This window comes from Culex quinquefasciatus, chromosome 2 (genome assembly GCF_015732765.1).
Source record: "Culex quinquefasciatus strain JHB chromosome 2, VPISU_Cqui_1.0_pri_paternal, whole genome shotgun sequence".
NCBI classification, from domain to species: Eukaryota; Metazoa; Arthropoda; class Insecta; order Diptera; family Culicidae; genus Culex; species Culex quinquefasciatus.
The window spans coordinates 21,530,279-21,548,799 of record NC_051862.1 but is presented as its reverse complement, the minus strand read 5'-3'; the positions used below and the strand labels follow the sequence as shown (position 1 = coordinate 21,548,799).

The following is an 18,521-nucleotide window of genomic DNA, read 5'->3' as shown; positions in this document are numbered from 1 at the left end:
AAAGTTAAATAAAAAAATCACCAATTTTTTTTACCGTGTATGATTTTTTTCCAGTGTAGTTCGTATCCATACCTACAACTTTGCCGAAGACACCAAATCGATCAAAAAATTCCTTCAAAAGATACAGATTCTTGAATTTTCATACATCATTTTTGTATGGACAGCTACGAAATTTGTATGGAAAATTATATGGACAAACTAATGATGCAAAATGGCTTCTTTGGGCATACCGAAGGCACCAAAAAAGTTTCAGTCGGATTTAAAAAATACAAAAATTAAAATTGAATAAAAAAGACCGATTTTGTAGAGAAACTTGTCACTAAAACTTGATTTGCAAAAAACACTATTTTTAAATTTTTTATTTTTTGATATGTTTTAGGAGACATAAAATGCCAACTTTTCAGAAATTTCCAGGTTTTGCAAAAAAACTTTGATCGAGTTATAAATTTTCGAATCAATACTGATTTTTCAAAAAATCGAAAAAATGGTCGCAAAAATTTTTCAACTTCATTTTTCGATGTAAAATCAAATTTGCAATCAAAAAGTACTTTAGTGAAATTTTCATAAAGTGCACCGTTTTCAAGTTATAGCCATTTTTAGGTAAACGCAAATTAAAATATTTTTTTCGAAATGATCGGCCAAAGCGGTCTCAGTCTTAAATGGTAGTCCCAGATGTCTCCTACAAGCTGCAGGTCGAACCGAGTTGATATCTGGATGGAACACTTTTTTATTTGAGTTTTAAAATTATGCTATTTTTTCACTAAAATGCCAATAACTCCCGTTAGATTTAACCAATTGGGATTCTTCTCTCTGCATTTTGTTGCCCTTTCAGATGCATTTTGAATTTTGAAATTAAGTAGAATTTTACCTAAGTTATAGCCTTTTCAAGATTATATTCGAGTTCAAACAAATTCCAATTTTTTTGCGTTTTGAAAATTAAGGATCATTACACAATTTTTGATCATTTGAATTATTTTTTTCGAATCATCATTCTACTGAATTTCATCGCTGGTTTTGTGGAGTCCCATCGGATACCGTGGTATTTTCCCTCATTTGAATATTCCCCATTGAGGTGGCTGAAATAATGATTCAAAGTTAGTACCAAACATAACAAATAATATTCAAATCATACCTATTAAAACAATGGTTGAACCACCACCCCCCACGAAAGTTCTTCGCACAGTTCTCCCGGTCGCTGTCGTTATCACTATCGTACGTGGTAAACTTTTTCCCATCGTGCACCCTCAGCCAATCGCCGGCACTTCCGGAATAACTGCCAAGCTTCAGAATCCTGTACTTTTGCTCCTCGCTGCCCACCCGAAACTCCGAGTAGTGCGCGTACAGCTCACTCCCCGAGGAGTTCCTCACCTCAACCAGCAGCTCGTGGGAATCCCTCGCGGTCAGCCGGTGCAGCTGCTCCAGCCCGAGCCACGACTCTCCACCGAGAATGCCGAACCCGTCCCGGTAGTCCTGCCAGCCGCGGTAGAAGTCGACGAATCCCTCGTACCGGTGCTGCACGATCGTCCAACCTCCGCCGAAGGCGGTTATCATTTCGCAATAAACCGAAAAGGGGGCCGGATCTTGCGGGGTTAGACGAATCCGGAACAGTCCGGAGGATTGCGGCGGTCGGACATCTCGGCAGGATTCGATGTAGTGGTCGGAGGGCTTGGTGAGGTTTAGGAACCTGGCGTTTGGAAATTGAGTTGAGTTGATTGGATCTGAAGCGAAAGGCGATCTTCTTACTGGCTTTGAAGATTGTCCAGCTGCTTCTGGAGAAGCTCGTTACCAAATCTACAGTCGGACTCCTTTGCACTACCGTTGCTCACGTACGTTACGAACAGTATCAGGAACGAAGAGCAATGACATCCAGCTGGTAGGAACATGCTGACGAATAACACTCTCAAACTGCACATTTTTTGCACTGTCCCTGCACTTATATATTTGCTCCAGGTTGATTCTCAGGCTGTTCACGGGAGGTGGCCAGGCCCCAATTCAATACTGTACGTCTCAAAGAGAATTTAATCGAATTTAGTGAGACAGTTCAGCAGAGTTCAATGATATGCGGCGTTGTAGATCGGGAATTTGAACTTGAATCAATTTCAAGGTTGGCGACGCTAGGCTACACCCAAACGAAAGATCTCTGACAACTAGTGTCATCCCGGGCAGACGGTAATAACAACATTCATGCCATTTCAATAACAAATATTGTTAAATAACAAAAAGTAAAAAAAATCCTTTTATTTTTGTTTAATAACAGTTTAAATTGTTATTGGTATGACATTGGTTGAAAGCCAAAAAAACTTTGGAATAACATTTTTTGTTATGGAAGAGTACCTCCAACTGTTATTGGGATGGTCGGATTTGTTGTTAAAATAACAAAAAATAATATCAAAGATTTGTTCGAAGAATGACTAAAAATGTTATTAGTCTGTTATTACAATAACAATCCAATAACAAAAAAATCATAACGACAAATAACAAATCTTGATAAAAATAACATAATAACATTGCCTCCCGAGCAGACGGAAATAACTTGGGGATAACATTTTTTGCTATTTGAAAATACTAGGCCAATAACAAATTTTGATATGATAACATAAACTGTTATCAAACCCTTATGCAAAAATGGATTTTTCAAGAAGATTCCAAAACACTTTCTGTTATTTTAACAATATTTGTTATTGAAATGGCATGAATTTTGTTGTTACCGTCTGCCCGGGCTAGTATTTTCAAATATCAAAAAATGTTATTCCCAAGTTATTTCCGTCTGCTCGGGTATCCTTATTAACTGTTTGCATTCTGGTCCTTTCTCTTTATCATACAACCGTGGCACAGTGGTAGGGGGAGGGGATGAGAATCAAAGCGCTTCGGCTCGATTCTCGTCGAGATTCAGAACTTTTTTTTACAGCTTGATTTTTTTGTTTCAAAACTTGATGTTCATTTTTTTTAATTTTCTGAAGCTTTCCAATAGATGTCGCTACCAAGTCGTGGAAATCCCCTCGGAAAAGCGTTGGTTTGGCTTGCGGTTTATACCCTGCGTTAATTGGATCTCAACGCAACAAATGTGCCTGGCGTGTGATGGCAATTTGTCAACTGAAAGGAAGGGCAAGACTTTGAGCCCACGTGCTGCGGCCTCCGCCGCCACGTAGTCTGGAGCTTTTTTGCGTGGGCTTAAAAGATAACCTTCACTAAAAAAATAAAAAGAAGATTAAAGCTGTAAATTTTATAGAAGGAATTGTTAAAATCAAAAATAAAAAAATATATTTCGCATTTCAGTCGACTTGTTTAAAGCAACTTCAAAAACGCAAAAAAAAAGAATCGACAGCATGATGTGATTTCAAACGACGAGAGGGATAGAAAAAAAACAGCATAAAAATTCCGCAAAAAAAAGAACTGATCGAAATGTAAAAATAGAGACGACGACGACGGCTGACAAATGATGCGCGCCGCACACTTGAGCTGCTGCTCCTCCAAACAATAACAAATTGATGACGGTCGGGACGGGCGCGGGAGTGTTTGAGCATTATATTTTGGCATGACGGCAATTTTTTTTTTGTAGATTTTTTATTGCTATTTGAACAATTTGAAATTTCACAAAAAATCTCATTTTCAACAAAGTCCAAGCTTGTTTGATTTCGCTGCTGCAAATACTTCAAAATTTCAACGAAACTTTTAGTGGTTTTGTTTGAACATATTTTGGGTTTTTGTGATATCCCAATGTACAGTACCGTAAAAGTTTATTTTTCGCAAAAAAATCGTCAATATTTAGATATTTTGAAAACTAAGGATTGCAAAAAACTGGACTGGACTAAATTAATTTTTAAACAAATTTTGCATTAAAAATTATATCCAAGGCTTGTAATTTAAATTTTAAACAATAATTTCAACGGTCCTAAAGGCATTGTTTTTATGGCAAAGCCATTTTAGTGCTTTTTAAAGTTTTTTTTCAATTTCAAACCGCCCTTTTGAAATGTTAGAATCGATTTGAAATTATGACCACTACACGGATAGAAATCCTGTAAGTAAATGCGGTCAATATATGTTTTCGAATTTGTAAACATTGAAATGTTTAAAATCCTCAAAAAATTCGATTTCGCTGTAAATGTTTTCAAAACCGTTTTGTTTTACGATTTCGGAAACATTTCAATGTTTACAAATTTGAGAAAATGGAGGTATCGGATTTGCTTACAAGATTTCTATCCGTGTAAGTAGTTGTTGTGAAACCGTCAGTTTGAAAATTGAGGCGTTTTGGAAAGCACTTAAGGCTCTAAAAGCGATCATTCCCGATCGGCCATATGGCTGCCATATTGGTTTTAGAAAAAAAAAAACATTCAAATCTTGATTCAGAATGTTTCAATCAAAAAATGGGTTTCTTCGTGTTTGTAGAAGCGTTTTAGACACAGTGATTATTTTTTTCATTTCAATTTACTATTTCTGGACCCGGAATTCAGAACCATCATTGACAGTCATTGCCCCATGAGTGAAAGACACCATCTACCTTGAAATAATTATATTTCTGAATATCAATTTCTTGCCTTGCTTTTTTAGAAAATTTATAAGTTGGAAGTTTTACTTGTTTTATTAGACTTTGCCATTTTTTTAAGAAATGAAATTTTTTAGGGGTCAACTTTGGCTGTGTTTTTTACTAAAATTTCCTATATTTTAAGTAAAAAGAAATATGCAGTCATTTTTCTAGTGTCTCAGACTATGCCTCGACGCATTTTACAATTTATATGATTTATATGATAATGGTGCTATTTTATAGAAGAAAATGTGACAACAAGCAAATAATTGAAAAAGTCGCTGAGAAACATAAAAAAAAAAGTCAAAGTAGTTATGTCACAGACATAACCGGAATGGCGTAGACTTACGTAAAATTGAGATATGTGGACATGTGGGTTTTCCATATATTAATTTGAAGAATTAGCTATATTCTTTAAATAGATTTACGGAATATGATCATGAATGGGAGATGGAATTCAGCTAAGGGCGTTATTTCGGGGTGGTTTTCTTTCAAATTGTATGTAGTGTTTGGTGGGAATGATGCACAAGAAGAACTCTTTCGTGGGAAAATTGGTGGCCCTAAAAAGGACCGATTAGAGTTGGATGGTGGCGTTGGTCGCAAGGCTCGGTCTTGGCATCAGGCTCGATCTTGGCGTCAGGCTGCAACCGGGAGATGTTCCTTCCAGATGGGTGATAGGCCGCGGTGGATGCTGCAGGTGCTGGCCTTGTTGATGGATGCGAAACCGACAAAGTTGTTTAGGAAAGCGTGTAGTATTTGCGAATGATTGTGGTGCGAAATTTAGATTAGGCTGGTGTATCAACCAAAGTCAAAATCGGCCGATGATAACTAAAATACGAAACATACCTTCGTGACTGTGTTACAACATTTCTACAAAAAACAAGGTCAAGGCATGTGCGCCCAAATGTCGTTGTCTGTAAAGGATCGGAAAGCAGATCAAGCTTGAGGTACTCTTTCATAAAATCAACAAATTTCAAATTTTCCGGTTTGAGGATATCAATGTTAAAATCCCCAGACACAACAATCCGGATGTCCTGCTTTGCATACCAGAACAAATTCCGGATCAAGAAAGAAATTTTCTGTTTGTATGTTGCACTTGGCGAAATATACACAACAACAAACAGTGTTTGAATCCCATTTTCTGAAACTTTTGTGGCACAAATATCCCCAAACGAATCAGCCTCGAGTAAAATTGGATCATGTTCCTCACTTAACTGCTCAAGATCGTGAGGCATGGCCGTCGAAGAAGACGAATTTTTCTGGAAAATTGCAACCCCCCCGGCCCTTACATTGGCACGTTTAAACTCAGCGATACAATGGTACCCCTCAATGCCCACATTAGAACAATTGTTCAACCAAGTTTCACTCAATGCCAGGAAATCGGCTTTGGTGAGCAAGAAATCAGTCGAAACATCCAAATGATGTGCGTTTAAACTTTCAACGTTGAAACTGATAAGACTGGAGCTATGGTCCGTCGAATCCAGAAACTCCTCCAAAGTATCGCTGTGCGTTACAAGTTGGTGATTATTCAGCCTTTGCTGTTCCGTCCTCAGATCCACCATTCGAGGTGTGTTGCACTGCTTGGCATGATAGAATTTATGTTCCCCTGACGAATCGGTCAAATAAAGTCCCTCCAAAGATGTTACTCGAGACAGTCCAACATAAACCAGCTGTTGGTCCTGCTTCTTGTTGTAATCAAATACTAACTCGGAAAATGTTCCACCTTGCGACTTATGCACTGTAAGGGCACAAGCACTAACAATTGGGAATTGATTGCGTTTACAAGTTACGCTGCCAAGTTTAATGCTGACAGTTCGCTTCGAAATAGGAACCCAATCCCGCTCAACATTCGGAGGTCGAGAACGAGGTTTGCTCCGCAGAACGGCCCCGATAACATCATTTTCAAATTTCATCCAAAGTCGACAGATACGTTCTCCGGAATCATCCTCCCAATGTTCAATCAGTTTAAGCTTCCCGATAGCCCCATTGACAAGCCCATCTTGAGTTTCAATATTGGTGGTAATCATGTAAGGCATGTCTACCACAAGACACAACAAATATGGCAGACAACCCGTATCAGTATATTTCATCTTATGAAGTTTGCTGCGAGCACTGGCCAATTGCTCAGCGTTCTTATAACCAGTAAAAGAATCCTGTGCGATAAAATTTTCCCCCTCCATGTCCCGCAAAACTTCAGCATTGTAATTTTCCACACTGGCATTACAATGAAAGAGACGAATAGCGTCAGGTTTGTGCTCCTTGCACCACTCCGGTGTTCGGAAACGACTTTCAATAAGTTCGGTCTCAGCAGGTGTGAGAGCCTCACCACTGCCAATTTTGGTAAGAATCGAAGAAAATTCTACATCACTTTGTCGCATAACTTGCTTCAAAAGATGCAACTTAAGCGAGCGCCATAAAACTGAATTTCGCTTGTTCCCCAAAGAAATACTGAAGGTAGAATGAACTGTTCCACCATTCAGAGCGACTGCAGCTTTTCCCGTTGATGCACAAGCAATATACGCATTGTACTGGGAAGAATGTTCTTGCGTGAAACGGTTATAAGTTTCCATCAATGCTCGAACAGTAAAAGTTTTCCCACATCCAGCAGGCCCAGTCAGGAAGACTTGAATTGGTTCATTTGGTTCGTCGCTGAAGGTGTTCAAATCATCAATTACGTGCAAAATTAATTTACGTTGTTCAAAATTTGTCTTCCTGACGATGGCGCAATAATCCTGCTTACTCAAAACATTTGTGCGCTTCTTGATGACGGCTGGTAGCTTGTTAGTAGAAGAAGGTTCCTGTTCGGGTTCAATAGGATCCAAATTGATAGTTCGAACAAAATCATTGTATCGTTCGGTTGCCTCATTCTGAACTTCATCTTGGTCGTTGTCTGCAACAATACGCAGATATTCCTCGACCGTTTGTTCGATGTTAAAATCGCAATCATACTCCTTGAGCTTAGTCAAAATTAAAGTTTCGTTTCGATCATAAAGGTCAATGAACTTGTTGTCGTCAAGAATGTCAACAGTTTCATTACGGAATGGTAGGAACAAAAGTACCATCTCGCGTTTGTAATTCGTCAAATCAGTCATTTTATACCCACACCACCTCAAAACCCGCGGATCTTTGCGCAAGGTATAAGTGTTGCCACGGATCGTGTAAAGAGCAACAAAATCAGCCAAGCAGACATCATCAAGTTCGGTGCGCTGTTCATATTTCTGGACGATATTGGAAGTCCAAACATCAGTAGAATCATCATCAATCCCCTCCTGGTCCATTCGCTTGTTGCGCTTTCGGGTTTGAATTCGTTCATGGGGCCACATTGTAGGAATAAATTCAACTTTTCGGCTGGCTTCCGTCATCGGTTGCCGTAACAAGAACCAAGCGCCTTCTTGTGCCGAAATTTCGACTGAATTAAGCAGATTCATACCAACTTTCTTCAGCAAAAACTTGTAATCCTGATCAGGGTATTGTTCCTGTAATTTAATCAATTCACGGTGCAAGTTGCTAATGCCCCGGTTGCTCTTGTTCACGTATTCAACAATATACGCAGCGCAAGCAAATTCTTCCAGAATAAATTGCATATCCATGTTCGAGCAAAGCTCGCCGGCAACCAAGGATTGAACGAGTTGGTCCAAAGTTCGTCCAAAGATCGCTTCAGGAAAACTGTCGGTCGTCGGATTGACGCACGAATAACGTTCAAATAGTTTTCGTGCGAACAATCACAATCATCGAGAAAGTTTTCGAAAGAGTCGTACACTTTCTCTTCCAAATTTTTGCGCATAAAAGCGGCTTTGTCAATAAAATTTTTGCGACGATTATCGTCGGAAGCCATAGGCAGCAGAATTCTGGTCTGATCCATTGGCCAGTACGGAATGTTGAACCGACAGTGCTTTTCGTTACGTTTGTAGCACGTAAAAGTGTGCTTGTGAACCTGATTGCTGTAAGTGTCAGGCAAGTTGACCCGGCTAACCGAGCAAAGAAAATCAATCAATTCCACAGTTGCAGGCATGTCCTCGGAGACTGCTTCGCGAGGATCGCCGTTCAACCACAACAAAATGTGAGCATGGGGGCTGCCACGGTGCTGAAATTCGATGCGTTTGAAATAATCAACCACATGATACTTCCCAAAAGGGCTAATTTTGGGATTCGAAAGAATGTTCAAGAAGGAATCAATAAATTTGTGAAAGTAAATGCAACACGTGACAGGATCATCGCTAACAAGTGTAGCCCGTTGCAAAGCAGTAAGCTGTTGGATGGGATCCGTCAAATCAATGTTGTGTTCAGCGGAAAGTTTGGTCAAAATTTTCAACAGTTCAGGCCAGCGGGTTTCGCTGGCACTCAAAGTCATAAACATTGTTGGCTTCCCAAGTTGCCGAATCATAGCAAACACATCACGTTTGCGCTGCTGCAAATAATGTGCGGAGTTCGGAATTGTCGAGAGAAACGACAAGTTCCGTTCAGCGCAAGTTTCCATAAACAATGGATCATTCAACATTGCCCGAGTTATGTTGGCAGCCCCCGTGCACTTGAACTTACTTTCAGTCCCCTGGTAAACCCGATAGCACATCACTTTCATCGCCATGTAAAGAATATGTTCAGGTTTGGCCCCTCGGCGATCACGACGTCTTATTTCGCTCGTTGCCAGCATGAAAGGTGTAACATTAATCGAAGGATCTATATCCCGCCCTTGTCCGCCATAAATATCCGGAAATGAAAGTTTTTCGGCATGCTTGTCGAAAAGGAAAGACAGAGGCCGCCGATTTTGGGCAGGTGCAATTTCCAAGCACTTGTCCTCGTTCCAACACATCGTTTGCTGTTGAGCCATCGAAGAAGCACAATCGTCACCAGCATCAACAAAATCAAGTTCAATTTGAGGATCAAGCAACTCTTGCGAAGCTTGCTCCAAGCGGGCGCGGTCGAAAACAATTCCGTGTTCGATGTACAACGGAGTATCGACCAAAAAATCAAGCCACTCAAAAACAGTTTTCTTCTTCACGAACCCAGTCAAATAAGTGGATTTGTGAAGCAAATGTTTCTTGATGCTCACGTTAATTGCATGATCATCACCCAAAAACCTCGGCAAAACGCTGACCATCTCATCCACGTCTACCGGCATGTTAATAATTTGCCCCAGAAGAGAAAGACTTCCCGCAACTCGACTCAACTTTTGCATGGCCATGAAAGGAAGTCTCGGGGAAATAAGGCGTCGTGTCACAGGGTCCAAACGTTGAAGGTGTGGAGGAAGATAAGGATAAACAAACCCATGTACGGTGGCCAGTGTTGGCATAACCCCACGCTTCAAACTACTTCGGCAGGTATTGCAAGCTTTGAAACCCTCGACTGAGTCATATCCTCCCACCAACAGCAGAGAAATTTGCTCTTGATTGTTGATGGGCTTCAAATCTTTGATACACCATAATCGATCGCAAACACTACACGCTTCCCCAAACGGATTGTCGAAGAATCGCTTCTTCAACGCCGCTGTGGCCTTGGCGTAGCGCTGCGCCTTGTCTATAAAGATTGCAAAAACACAGACACATTTAAATTACAAGTAGCTAAATTGAAATGCTACGTTAATTCAACTAAAGCTCAAGTTAGTCGAAGAAAAATTAAAGTTTTCCACAAACACAGAAGGTTTCGCTCACCAGTGCCAGCTGACGGCCCTTCTTGAGTTGTCGTTGCCGAACCGCATGGCAGCTCACCATCGGCGGACGCGCTTGTGCCTTGACCAGCTTCAGCTCCGCTTGCTTCCATCGCTTGACCAGAATGTTCGTCCGCAACACCATCCTCCATGCCACGATCCGTTTCCGGAAAAGGCTGACCCGTCCCGACCGCTCCTGCTAACCGTTGCCGTTTCCGACTTGGTCCTGCTTCGTCACCACCTTCGCTCTCTGCCACACCGCCAACAGTTCCCGAAAGAAGCTGCTCCGGTGCCTCCGCTCCAGCTAACCGCCGCCGTCTCCGGCTTGGTTCACCCGCTTCTGCGTCGCCTTCGTTCTGCTGCTTTGCCTTCCGCCGCTTGCGGTAGTTCGCCGCGTTTTGCGCCTGGAGATGCTTCGACCTTGCCATTGCAACTGCCAAAATCCGACTGATCGGCTTGATTGAAGTGCGCATTTCTTTTATAGAATTTTGGCCCCCTAAAAATCGTGACTAACATTTTATCAGAGCCAAAAGCAATATATTTCGCAAATTTTGAAAATGACGACAAATTCTTTCGTTAGTTATATGATTCTTTCAAAGTTCAAATTTGGAATTTATGACAAGATTAACTCTTTCGTGATCGTTTTGGGTGGTTCTGAAAAGGACCATATTTTTGGTTATCTGAAAAGAATGGTTTTAGGATTAAGTGTTCAGAATTGGTCAAGGCTAACTCTTTCGTGATTGTTTTGGGTGGTCCTAAAAAGGACCAAATTTCTGAAAGAAAAGTTGAAGATTATTGAATTTCTGAAAAGAAGATGAATGGTTATATGAATGGTTATAAAGTTCTACGCCCTGACATCCCAAGAAAACAAACGCCTTGGACGACTTACAACACTGGAGGAAACCATTTATAGACAACTTACAAACCCAAGGCGACAAAATCCTTAGACAACTTGCAACCCGGGAGGAAACCATTTATAGACAACTTATAATCCCAAGTTGACAACATCCTTAGACCACTTTCAACCCACCCAAACGTTTATGGACGACTACTCTACCAACTTACTTTTGAATTTGCGCTTTTGGACGACCCTTCAAGACGCACAACCGAATTTCAAACGCTGAACCCCCGAACACGACAGACTGGCGAACGCTGAGGGAGCCAAGCCTAAGAGCAAGAGATCTTCCCAGATTTGTTACTCTTGCAAACTTGCTGGTTTTAAATCTGGGTTGATCTCTTGCTCTTAGAGCCTAACTCCCCAACCCAACAGAAGTTACACACCCTTCGTGCCAAGACCCGTGCCGATCCCTAATTGAACGGAACACCCATTCGAACGGCAAAGAGACGAAGGAATTTTAGCGAGCTGAATGTGGGGAGGGGTTGGGGGCGAGAGCAGCCTCAGAAAGCTGTGCATTCCGTCGCCCCCGAAGACCAAAATTTGTTCCTGAAATTTAAATTCAAATTAGCTCGCTGCCTCGTCCCGGGTAGAACGATGGATGAGGGCAACTTTTTCAACAGATTGGAGTTGGACAAGAAGCAAATCTTTAAGAGCGCTCGCCGCGAATGCGACGAGCTAGTTGTTGTTTCACAACCACGGCTTGACCCACGAGAGGCTTTTCAGCGAAAGGCAGCAGGCGCGCGCCTCATCTCGTTGTTGCCTCGTCCCGGGTGGGACGAGGGACGGGGAGTGAGGCAACTCCGAACCACGGCAACCACGAAAGATCCAAACGGTCCGGCCATCGAGCGGCAACTGGCTGACGAGAAGGCGATGCGCGCTTCTTTTCCAGTTCTGGTCCCACTCTCCTGCTGCTGCTGCTCTGGTCTCTCTCCTGTTGCTGCTCTGGTCTCTCTCTCCTGCTGCTGCTCTGGGCTGAGCTTTCCTGCTGCTGCTGCTGCTGCTGCTGCCGGTCCGACGTCTGAGACGTGAATGATAGAATGGGCTCTGTCGCGCGTTCTTATATAGCCTCTCGGCCCGCTATTTCCCCTCCTTTTTCGCGACCGACACTCGGTCGCGTTGCTCGGATGATTTTCCCCTCAAAATAGGTACTTGACATTCCCGTCCGTGAGTGGGAAGCGCTCATTTTGCTTGCAAAATCTCTGCATTTTGAAAACATTTTAAAACATTCAATTGTTTCAATAGTTAAACTATTTTGCCAACAATGAAAGTTTTATAGCAAATTGCTGAATAATTTTCGAATCGAATGGAACATAAATCGTGTCGATTCGATTAGAGGGAAGGAAGATATAAGCGTTTGACGGATGACGCAGTAATCCAGGGCCTTCGGCCCGGGTTTTTTGGAATGACACCCCAGTACCTTCGACAAAGACGTAAGTCTACGTCAATAGATGAGCTAAATGTAATGATACACAGAAGAAAAAAAATCATGGTAATATTACATCTGTGAGAGGGGACATCTTTTATGTCAGAAAAAAGGTGTAATTTTACCTCTGGAAAAGTGTAATTTTACCTCTTTCTGGTGTAATGTCACTTTGTCAGTCTAAATTGAGGTAAAATTACAACATAAAAGAGATAATATGCAACCTTCCAAAATTACAGCCTCCAAATTTACATAATTTTTTACTGTGTAGGAGGTTGTAGAAAATGCAAATTAAAATGCTAAAAATGAAACAAGAAAAACATAAAACAAGAGAAGTAAAAGTTTTTCGTAGAACAAAAGTTGACAGGGTGAAAATAGAAATTTTCGAATAAATTGGGCAGTAGAGGGTTAAAATAAAAAAGAATCATTAATATACTTAATTCTACACAGCAAAAAATCCGATAGTAAAATCGCATGCAAAAGCATGCACATCACCTTCGTCAAAAAAGACACTTAATATTACACGCTGCATGTACAATTTTTGTAAACACAAAAAAAAAAGTTGCAACCGACGGGACTCAAACCCAGCACCTACAGTAAGGACTGGCGCCTTAGCCCGCTCGGCCATCAGACCGATGAAAAATGGAAAGGATAAACGTATATGTGAGCTTGACATTTCGGTCATGTAGGTTTCCCATACTGATGGGCTACATATTTCAGGGTGTAATATTACACAGAATTTCATAAAATAATGCAAAATCTATTTTACACCCAGGCCTTTTACATGCAGCTGGATTACTACTTTATTTGCTGTGTACCTGGAATAACACTCAAATGATTATAACTTGAAAACTATGTATCTCTTAGACAAAAATAGTGCTGAATAAATATTAATTTTGAGACACATTTGATTTAGGACAAATCTTTAATTGTCAAAGAAATCTCATAACAAACTTTCAATCATAACGTTTAGGTTTAATTTAAATTGCGGTGAAATTGATAAGAATATTTGGAGGATATTAAAAAATGGGTCAAAGTGTCAAAGAGTTCCACAGGATTGAGAAAAATACAGCAAGTACAAAAGAGTCATTTTCACATAATAACTTATCCTTTTTTCGTTTAGCTTCATTTGTGAATTCTTTCGAATAAGTAGTGAACATTGAAAATTTGGCAACTCTGCTAACGCAAGGAACACCGAACTGAAATAAATATAACTTTTTGAAGCTGAGTGATGAATATTTTAAGAAATTAAGTTCGGGAAATTTTAAATAGTTTGTTTCAATTGAAGAGATCCAAGACCTTTCGGTGGACTAAGACGTTGGACGGTTTTTGGGTAAACTGGTGGTTTTACGCCAAGAACCCGACGGACGTAGCGCATTGCCACGAAAAGCGGACAAGGCAGAACAAACCAAGCCGCGCGTAAGGTGCGCGAACTGTGATGGTAACCATACCGGCAATTACCGCGGATGCGTCGCGCGCTAGGCCTACCTCGAGGAGTAGGAAAAGAGGAAGGAGAAAGCAGCAGCGTCCCACAGTTGGGCAGCGTACGGTTCCAGCGGACAACCCAGCGATCTCTCCCGGATGGGGGCGTTCGTTTGCCAGCGTGGTCGCTGCCGGTAGCGGCGATGTGGCTCAGCAAGGAGTCACCGGGGAAGATCTCTTTACCCTGCCGGAGTTCTTTGCTCTCGCGGGGGAGATGATGACGCGGTTTCGGAGCTGCCGTAACAAGGCGGAGCAATTTCTGGCCCTCGGGGAGCTGATGATCAAGCACATCTATAATTGATTATTTTTGTCTGTGATCTAGTTTCTCTTTATCTATCCTTTTACAATTGCACTTTCTGTAAGTTTTTTGATTTTTTTTCTTACTCTTGTCTATCCCATAGTTATAAGTAATAATTTTTCGATTGAATGTTGATGTAAAACACAGCTGAAAGGAACACCAAAACTCTGTTATGTACCTAAATGAACTCATTGTAACTTGATTATTCACAAATAAAACCGAATTGAAATTGAAAATTGAATCTTTGGCAAAATTGCTCTAGAATATTGTAAGTAATGTGAGATTTTTAAACTGAATTTGTTAAGCAATATGTAAAGATTTTAAATTCAGTTCTCAAGAAGTCAGTGAATTAAATAAGTTAAAACGAAACGAAACTATTGGCACTACGCCCCCCGGGGCATGGCCTTCCTCTAACGTGGGATTTCTGCTCCAGCGCCTCTGACGAGACAGGAGAAACCGGGACCGACGTTTTACTTCACCATCCGATAGAAGCTCAGTGGATAAGGCGGGAATCGAACCCGCGTCTCATAGCATCATCGGGATCGGCAGCCGAAGCCGCTACCCCTGCGCCACGAGACCCACATTAAATAAGTTAAATAAGTTACAACATCAAAATATATTAAAATTGTAATAAAACAGAAAACATAACGGTCAGTATCACGATAACCAAGCACTTAAACCGCCACCGGGTGCTAATCAAATTGACCGGCCAGAGAGAGAAATCACAACCAATTACGCACACTTGAGTTTTGCTAGAGCTACGATGTTCTTCGTACCGAGACCGACGGTTTGTTTCCAAGCCAAGCTTAGCACTAGTCAGACCTGTCTAAGAAATCTAGCATATCTATGATAGAAGAAGAAGGAAAAACTCGTTAAAAATTGCTGTTGCTCGATTTTGTTTTCTTTCACGCGGTATTTTGACTTCCAACGTCAAGGGCGGAAAAACTCAGTGATTTGTTGTAAGCAAATATTGCATGCAACATTGTTTGCAATGCTAAGTGGGTTACTTCCAGTACGTTAGAGGTCATAGCTGTCAAACTGGATCTAACCTCAATTCATCACGCTGGAATCCACGCTCCCGATGAAAGCTGAAAACAGAGCAGTTTAGCTGCCACTCGAAAGCTTTTGCGATGTCAAGTCTCGTGCATATTAGTTGTAGATTGATTGCACTTTTATTCGTTGCCGCAAATCGATTGGCTGATTGGCTGAACCCACTCAACCGGGCTGGTATAAGCTCGTTTGTGTATTGAACTTGGCGCTTCTCGATGAAAAGCTTCGCACAGTTCGTTAACAATTGGATTTTCGCTACCCGTCGGTTAACACTTAACGATATCGACTCTATTGAACTCCGAAATTCGATTCCAAGGACGTCGTCACATCTCAACGAATTGAGGGGGGCGGGAGCTTTTCGCCAAATCCTTCAGCAAACTACAAAGAGGCTGCTGTCGCAGATGTTTCCTCATCAAAGAGACCTTCCCGGGATTAGCTCGATTCCACTATCATCCCCGGCGGTGCGGAGTTGTCATGGCGCACACAGTCGTCGTCCGGATCAATATTCGTCGTTGTCCGCAGAAGAGAAGCTGCGCCGCGTTGAAAGGGCCTGTTGTTGACGCACACGTGTTAAATATTAATGAACAGTCGACATTCGGAATGAATGAGGTTTTCCGTGTTGTGAGCAATTCCAGGAAGGGCTTTCCAATCTGATTGGGATTGGATCCTTTTCAATTAATCTTGCAAAATGCCGAGAAAACAAATTAAGTGAGCCTGCTTCTAGGAATGACACAACATGATTTTTTCCTAAATAATTTTAAATTCACCGTCATTTCAACTGGAATCTCTCCTCAAACAAATTGACTTTACTCAGCATCCTTTTCCAGGCTTCCCACCTGGAGTGGTCCCCAGGTCAGAAGGTCAAGGTGAGCTGACATCCGTCCACAATTTATGCTCTCTCTCTCTCTCTCTCTCACTGCACTGATTTCACCTGATTCAGCACAAATATGAACGATGTCGTTCCCTCGTTCCCTCGTTGTTTTACATGATGGTGACATTACCATTTTCAGGCTGAGGCTGGTAAACCCATACAGGTGAAGTTGGAGTTCTGGAGAGGAAGCGGGATGGGAATCGCATTTGCACAGGGTTTCCGCCCAGTAATGGATACATTGTTCTTCCCCGGGCAAAGGGTACAGAGCAATTCTCTCAGATTTCAGTCATTCAATTTTTTTGTTGTATTTTTTAATCAGGCTGAAACTTTTATGGTGCCTTCGGTATGCCCAAAGAAGCCATTTTGCATCATTAGTTTGTCCATACAAATTTGGCAGCTGTCCATACAAAAATGATGTTTGAAAATTCAAAATTCTGTATCCTTTGGTGGAATTTTTTGATCGATTTGGTGTCTTCAGCAAAGTTGTAAGCTTGAATTAGGACTACACTTAAAAAAAATGATACACGGTAAAAAATGTTAGTGATTTTTAATTTAAGTTTTTGTCACTAAAACTTGATATGCAAAAAAAACACAATTTTTTTAATGTGTATTAGGGGACATTAAATGAAAATTTCGAAAAATTTCAAAAATTTTTCATATTTTATCATTTTAAATCGGACTATTAGTTGCTGAGATATCGACAGTAGAAAATGGTGTGTTATTTGGGTGAGACTTAGAAAACATCAATTTTTCTGTTTTTAAACCTTTGCATGGCAATATATTTCAGCAACTAAGGATCGTATCAACAAAGTTCAAAAAAGCAAAATATAGAGAATTTTCTCAGCTTTTCAAAAATATTATTTTCAAAATTGGGCAAACATGTGCACAAATAAAAAAAAAGAAAAACTGCGACTATTTTCAGAAAAGTAACCTAAAAATGTCACTTGAAAACGGTGCACTTTATCAAAATTTCATCTAAGTACTTTTTGATTGCAAATTCGATTTTACATCCAGGGAGGTCGATCGTAGTAACCAGTGCTGACGGTTGGAAAACTTTTTCACTCCGCGTCATTTTTTCATTTTTTCCATCTTTTTGCAAAAAGTATTGAGCCGTTGAAAATTGTTTAATTTAAGGTTTTTTTTTGTGTTAAGAGAATTCTGATTCTTGTTGTCGTTGGAAGTGAATTTCGTTCGAATCTGCCAAGAATCAGGAAGAAAGTGAAAAGTAAGTGGAGGATACGGAGGATGCTGCTTAAAGAGATTATGAAAGAGTCTGGATGTAAAATTTGTTTCAACACCAGCGAAACATCCGCATATATTTGTTTGGAGTGGAGATATTCGGTGCTAGGAACACTTCCACTACATCCGATCGGCCTGTTTCTTGTCAAGAACCTGGGGCTGACGATCGGGACACCACCTGGCTGTGTCTTTTGAAGATTTGCTGTTCCTTGGTGAGAGCTTTCCATAATTATTTCTAATTTGACTATTATACTATTATAAATTTAATAAGGGGTACTTCCCCACTTTCCCATTCCTTAATCCCAATTTCTCCAAACCCAATTTCCCCATATCCACTTCCCCCCTAAAAATATAAATAATTGCCAATTCACACTAACACACCACACCCAACTAATTCGGAGCGTTTGGTACGGTATGTCCACGCATTCCTCCTCCCCTGTTGATTCTGTGAAATGTGATCCGTTCACAGAATCTGTCTCTGCGGTTAATGCAACGCAGTAGGCCTGGCCGCTTTAATTTTTACTTAACATTTTCGGGGTAACTCGTATGTACTGTAATTATTAATATTGACAAGAAAGAACATGGGGCGTAATCTAACCACAAGTTCTTCCAGGATGCTTTCTTCGGACTGGCTGCGCTTGTGTTCGATTAGGTTAGGCAAATTCGATTTTACATCCAGAAATGAAGTTAAAAATTTTTGGCAGTATTGATTCCAAAATTCATAACTTGGTCAAAGATTTTTTGCAAAACCTGGAAATTTCTGATAAGTTGGGATTTGATGTCCCCTAAAAAATATAAAAAAATTGAAATAAATAGTCTTTTTTTGAAAATCAAGTTTTAGTGACAAAAAGTTAAATTAAAAATCAAAAAAAAAATTTTACCGTTTATTATTTTTTTTCAGTGTAGTCCATATGGGACCATCCATAAACCACGTGGACACTTTTTTGGGAATCTTTTACCCCCCCCCCCTTTGTGGACAATTGTCCATACAAAAAAATCTTTTTTGTATGGATCGTGGACAATCGCCATACCCCCCCCCCCCAAAGTGTCCACGTGGTTTATGGATGGTCCCTATCCATATAACAGGGTTATAAAGT

General features: G+C 40.8%; 2 protein-coding genes across 9 annotated transcripts in view; one reads left to right on the top strand and one right to left on the bottom strand.

Annotated features, from left to right (window-relative positions):
* LOC6045890 (endophilin-A) overlaps positions 1-18,521 on the top strand; it is a 142,850-nt gene that overhangs the window by 17,981 nt on the left and 106,348 nt on the right. The gene's annotated exons all lie outside the window — the stretch shown is intronic.
* LOC6049145 (fibrinogen C domain-containing protein 1) lies at positions 890-1,928 on the bottom strand. The gene is made up of 3 exons (XM_001865904.2): positions 1,744-1,928; positions 1,133-1,684; positions 890-1,076 (listed from the first exon to the last, which is right to left on the bottom strand). The coding sequence occupies exons 1-3, from the start codon at positions 1,911-1,913 to the stop codon at positions 971-973; spliced, it is 828 nt and encodes a 275-aa protein (XP_001865939.2). The 5' UTR covers positions 1,914-1,928; the 3' UTR covers positions 890-970.

Excerpts from the sequence above, each read along its gene's own strand:
- LOC6049145 (XM_001865904.2), bottom strand. The coding sequence starts at position 1,913 with ATGTGCAGTTTGAGAGTGTTATTCGTCAGCATGTTCCTACCAGCTGGA. Across the intron at positions 1,685-1,743 it reads CTGGACAATCTTCAAAGCCA|GTTCCTAAACCTCACCAAGC; the intron begins GTAAGAAGATCG and ends TCCAAACGCCAG. Across the intron at positions 1,077-1,132 it reads TTCAACCATTGTTTTAATAG|CCACCTCAATGGGGAATATT; the intron begins GTATGATTTGAA and ends TCATTATTTCAG.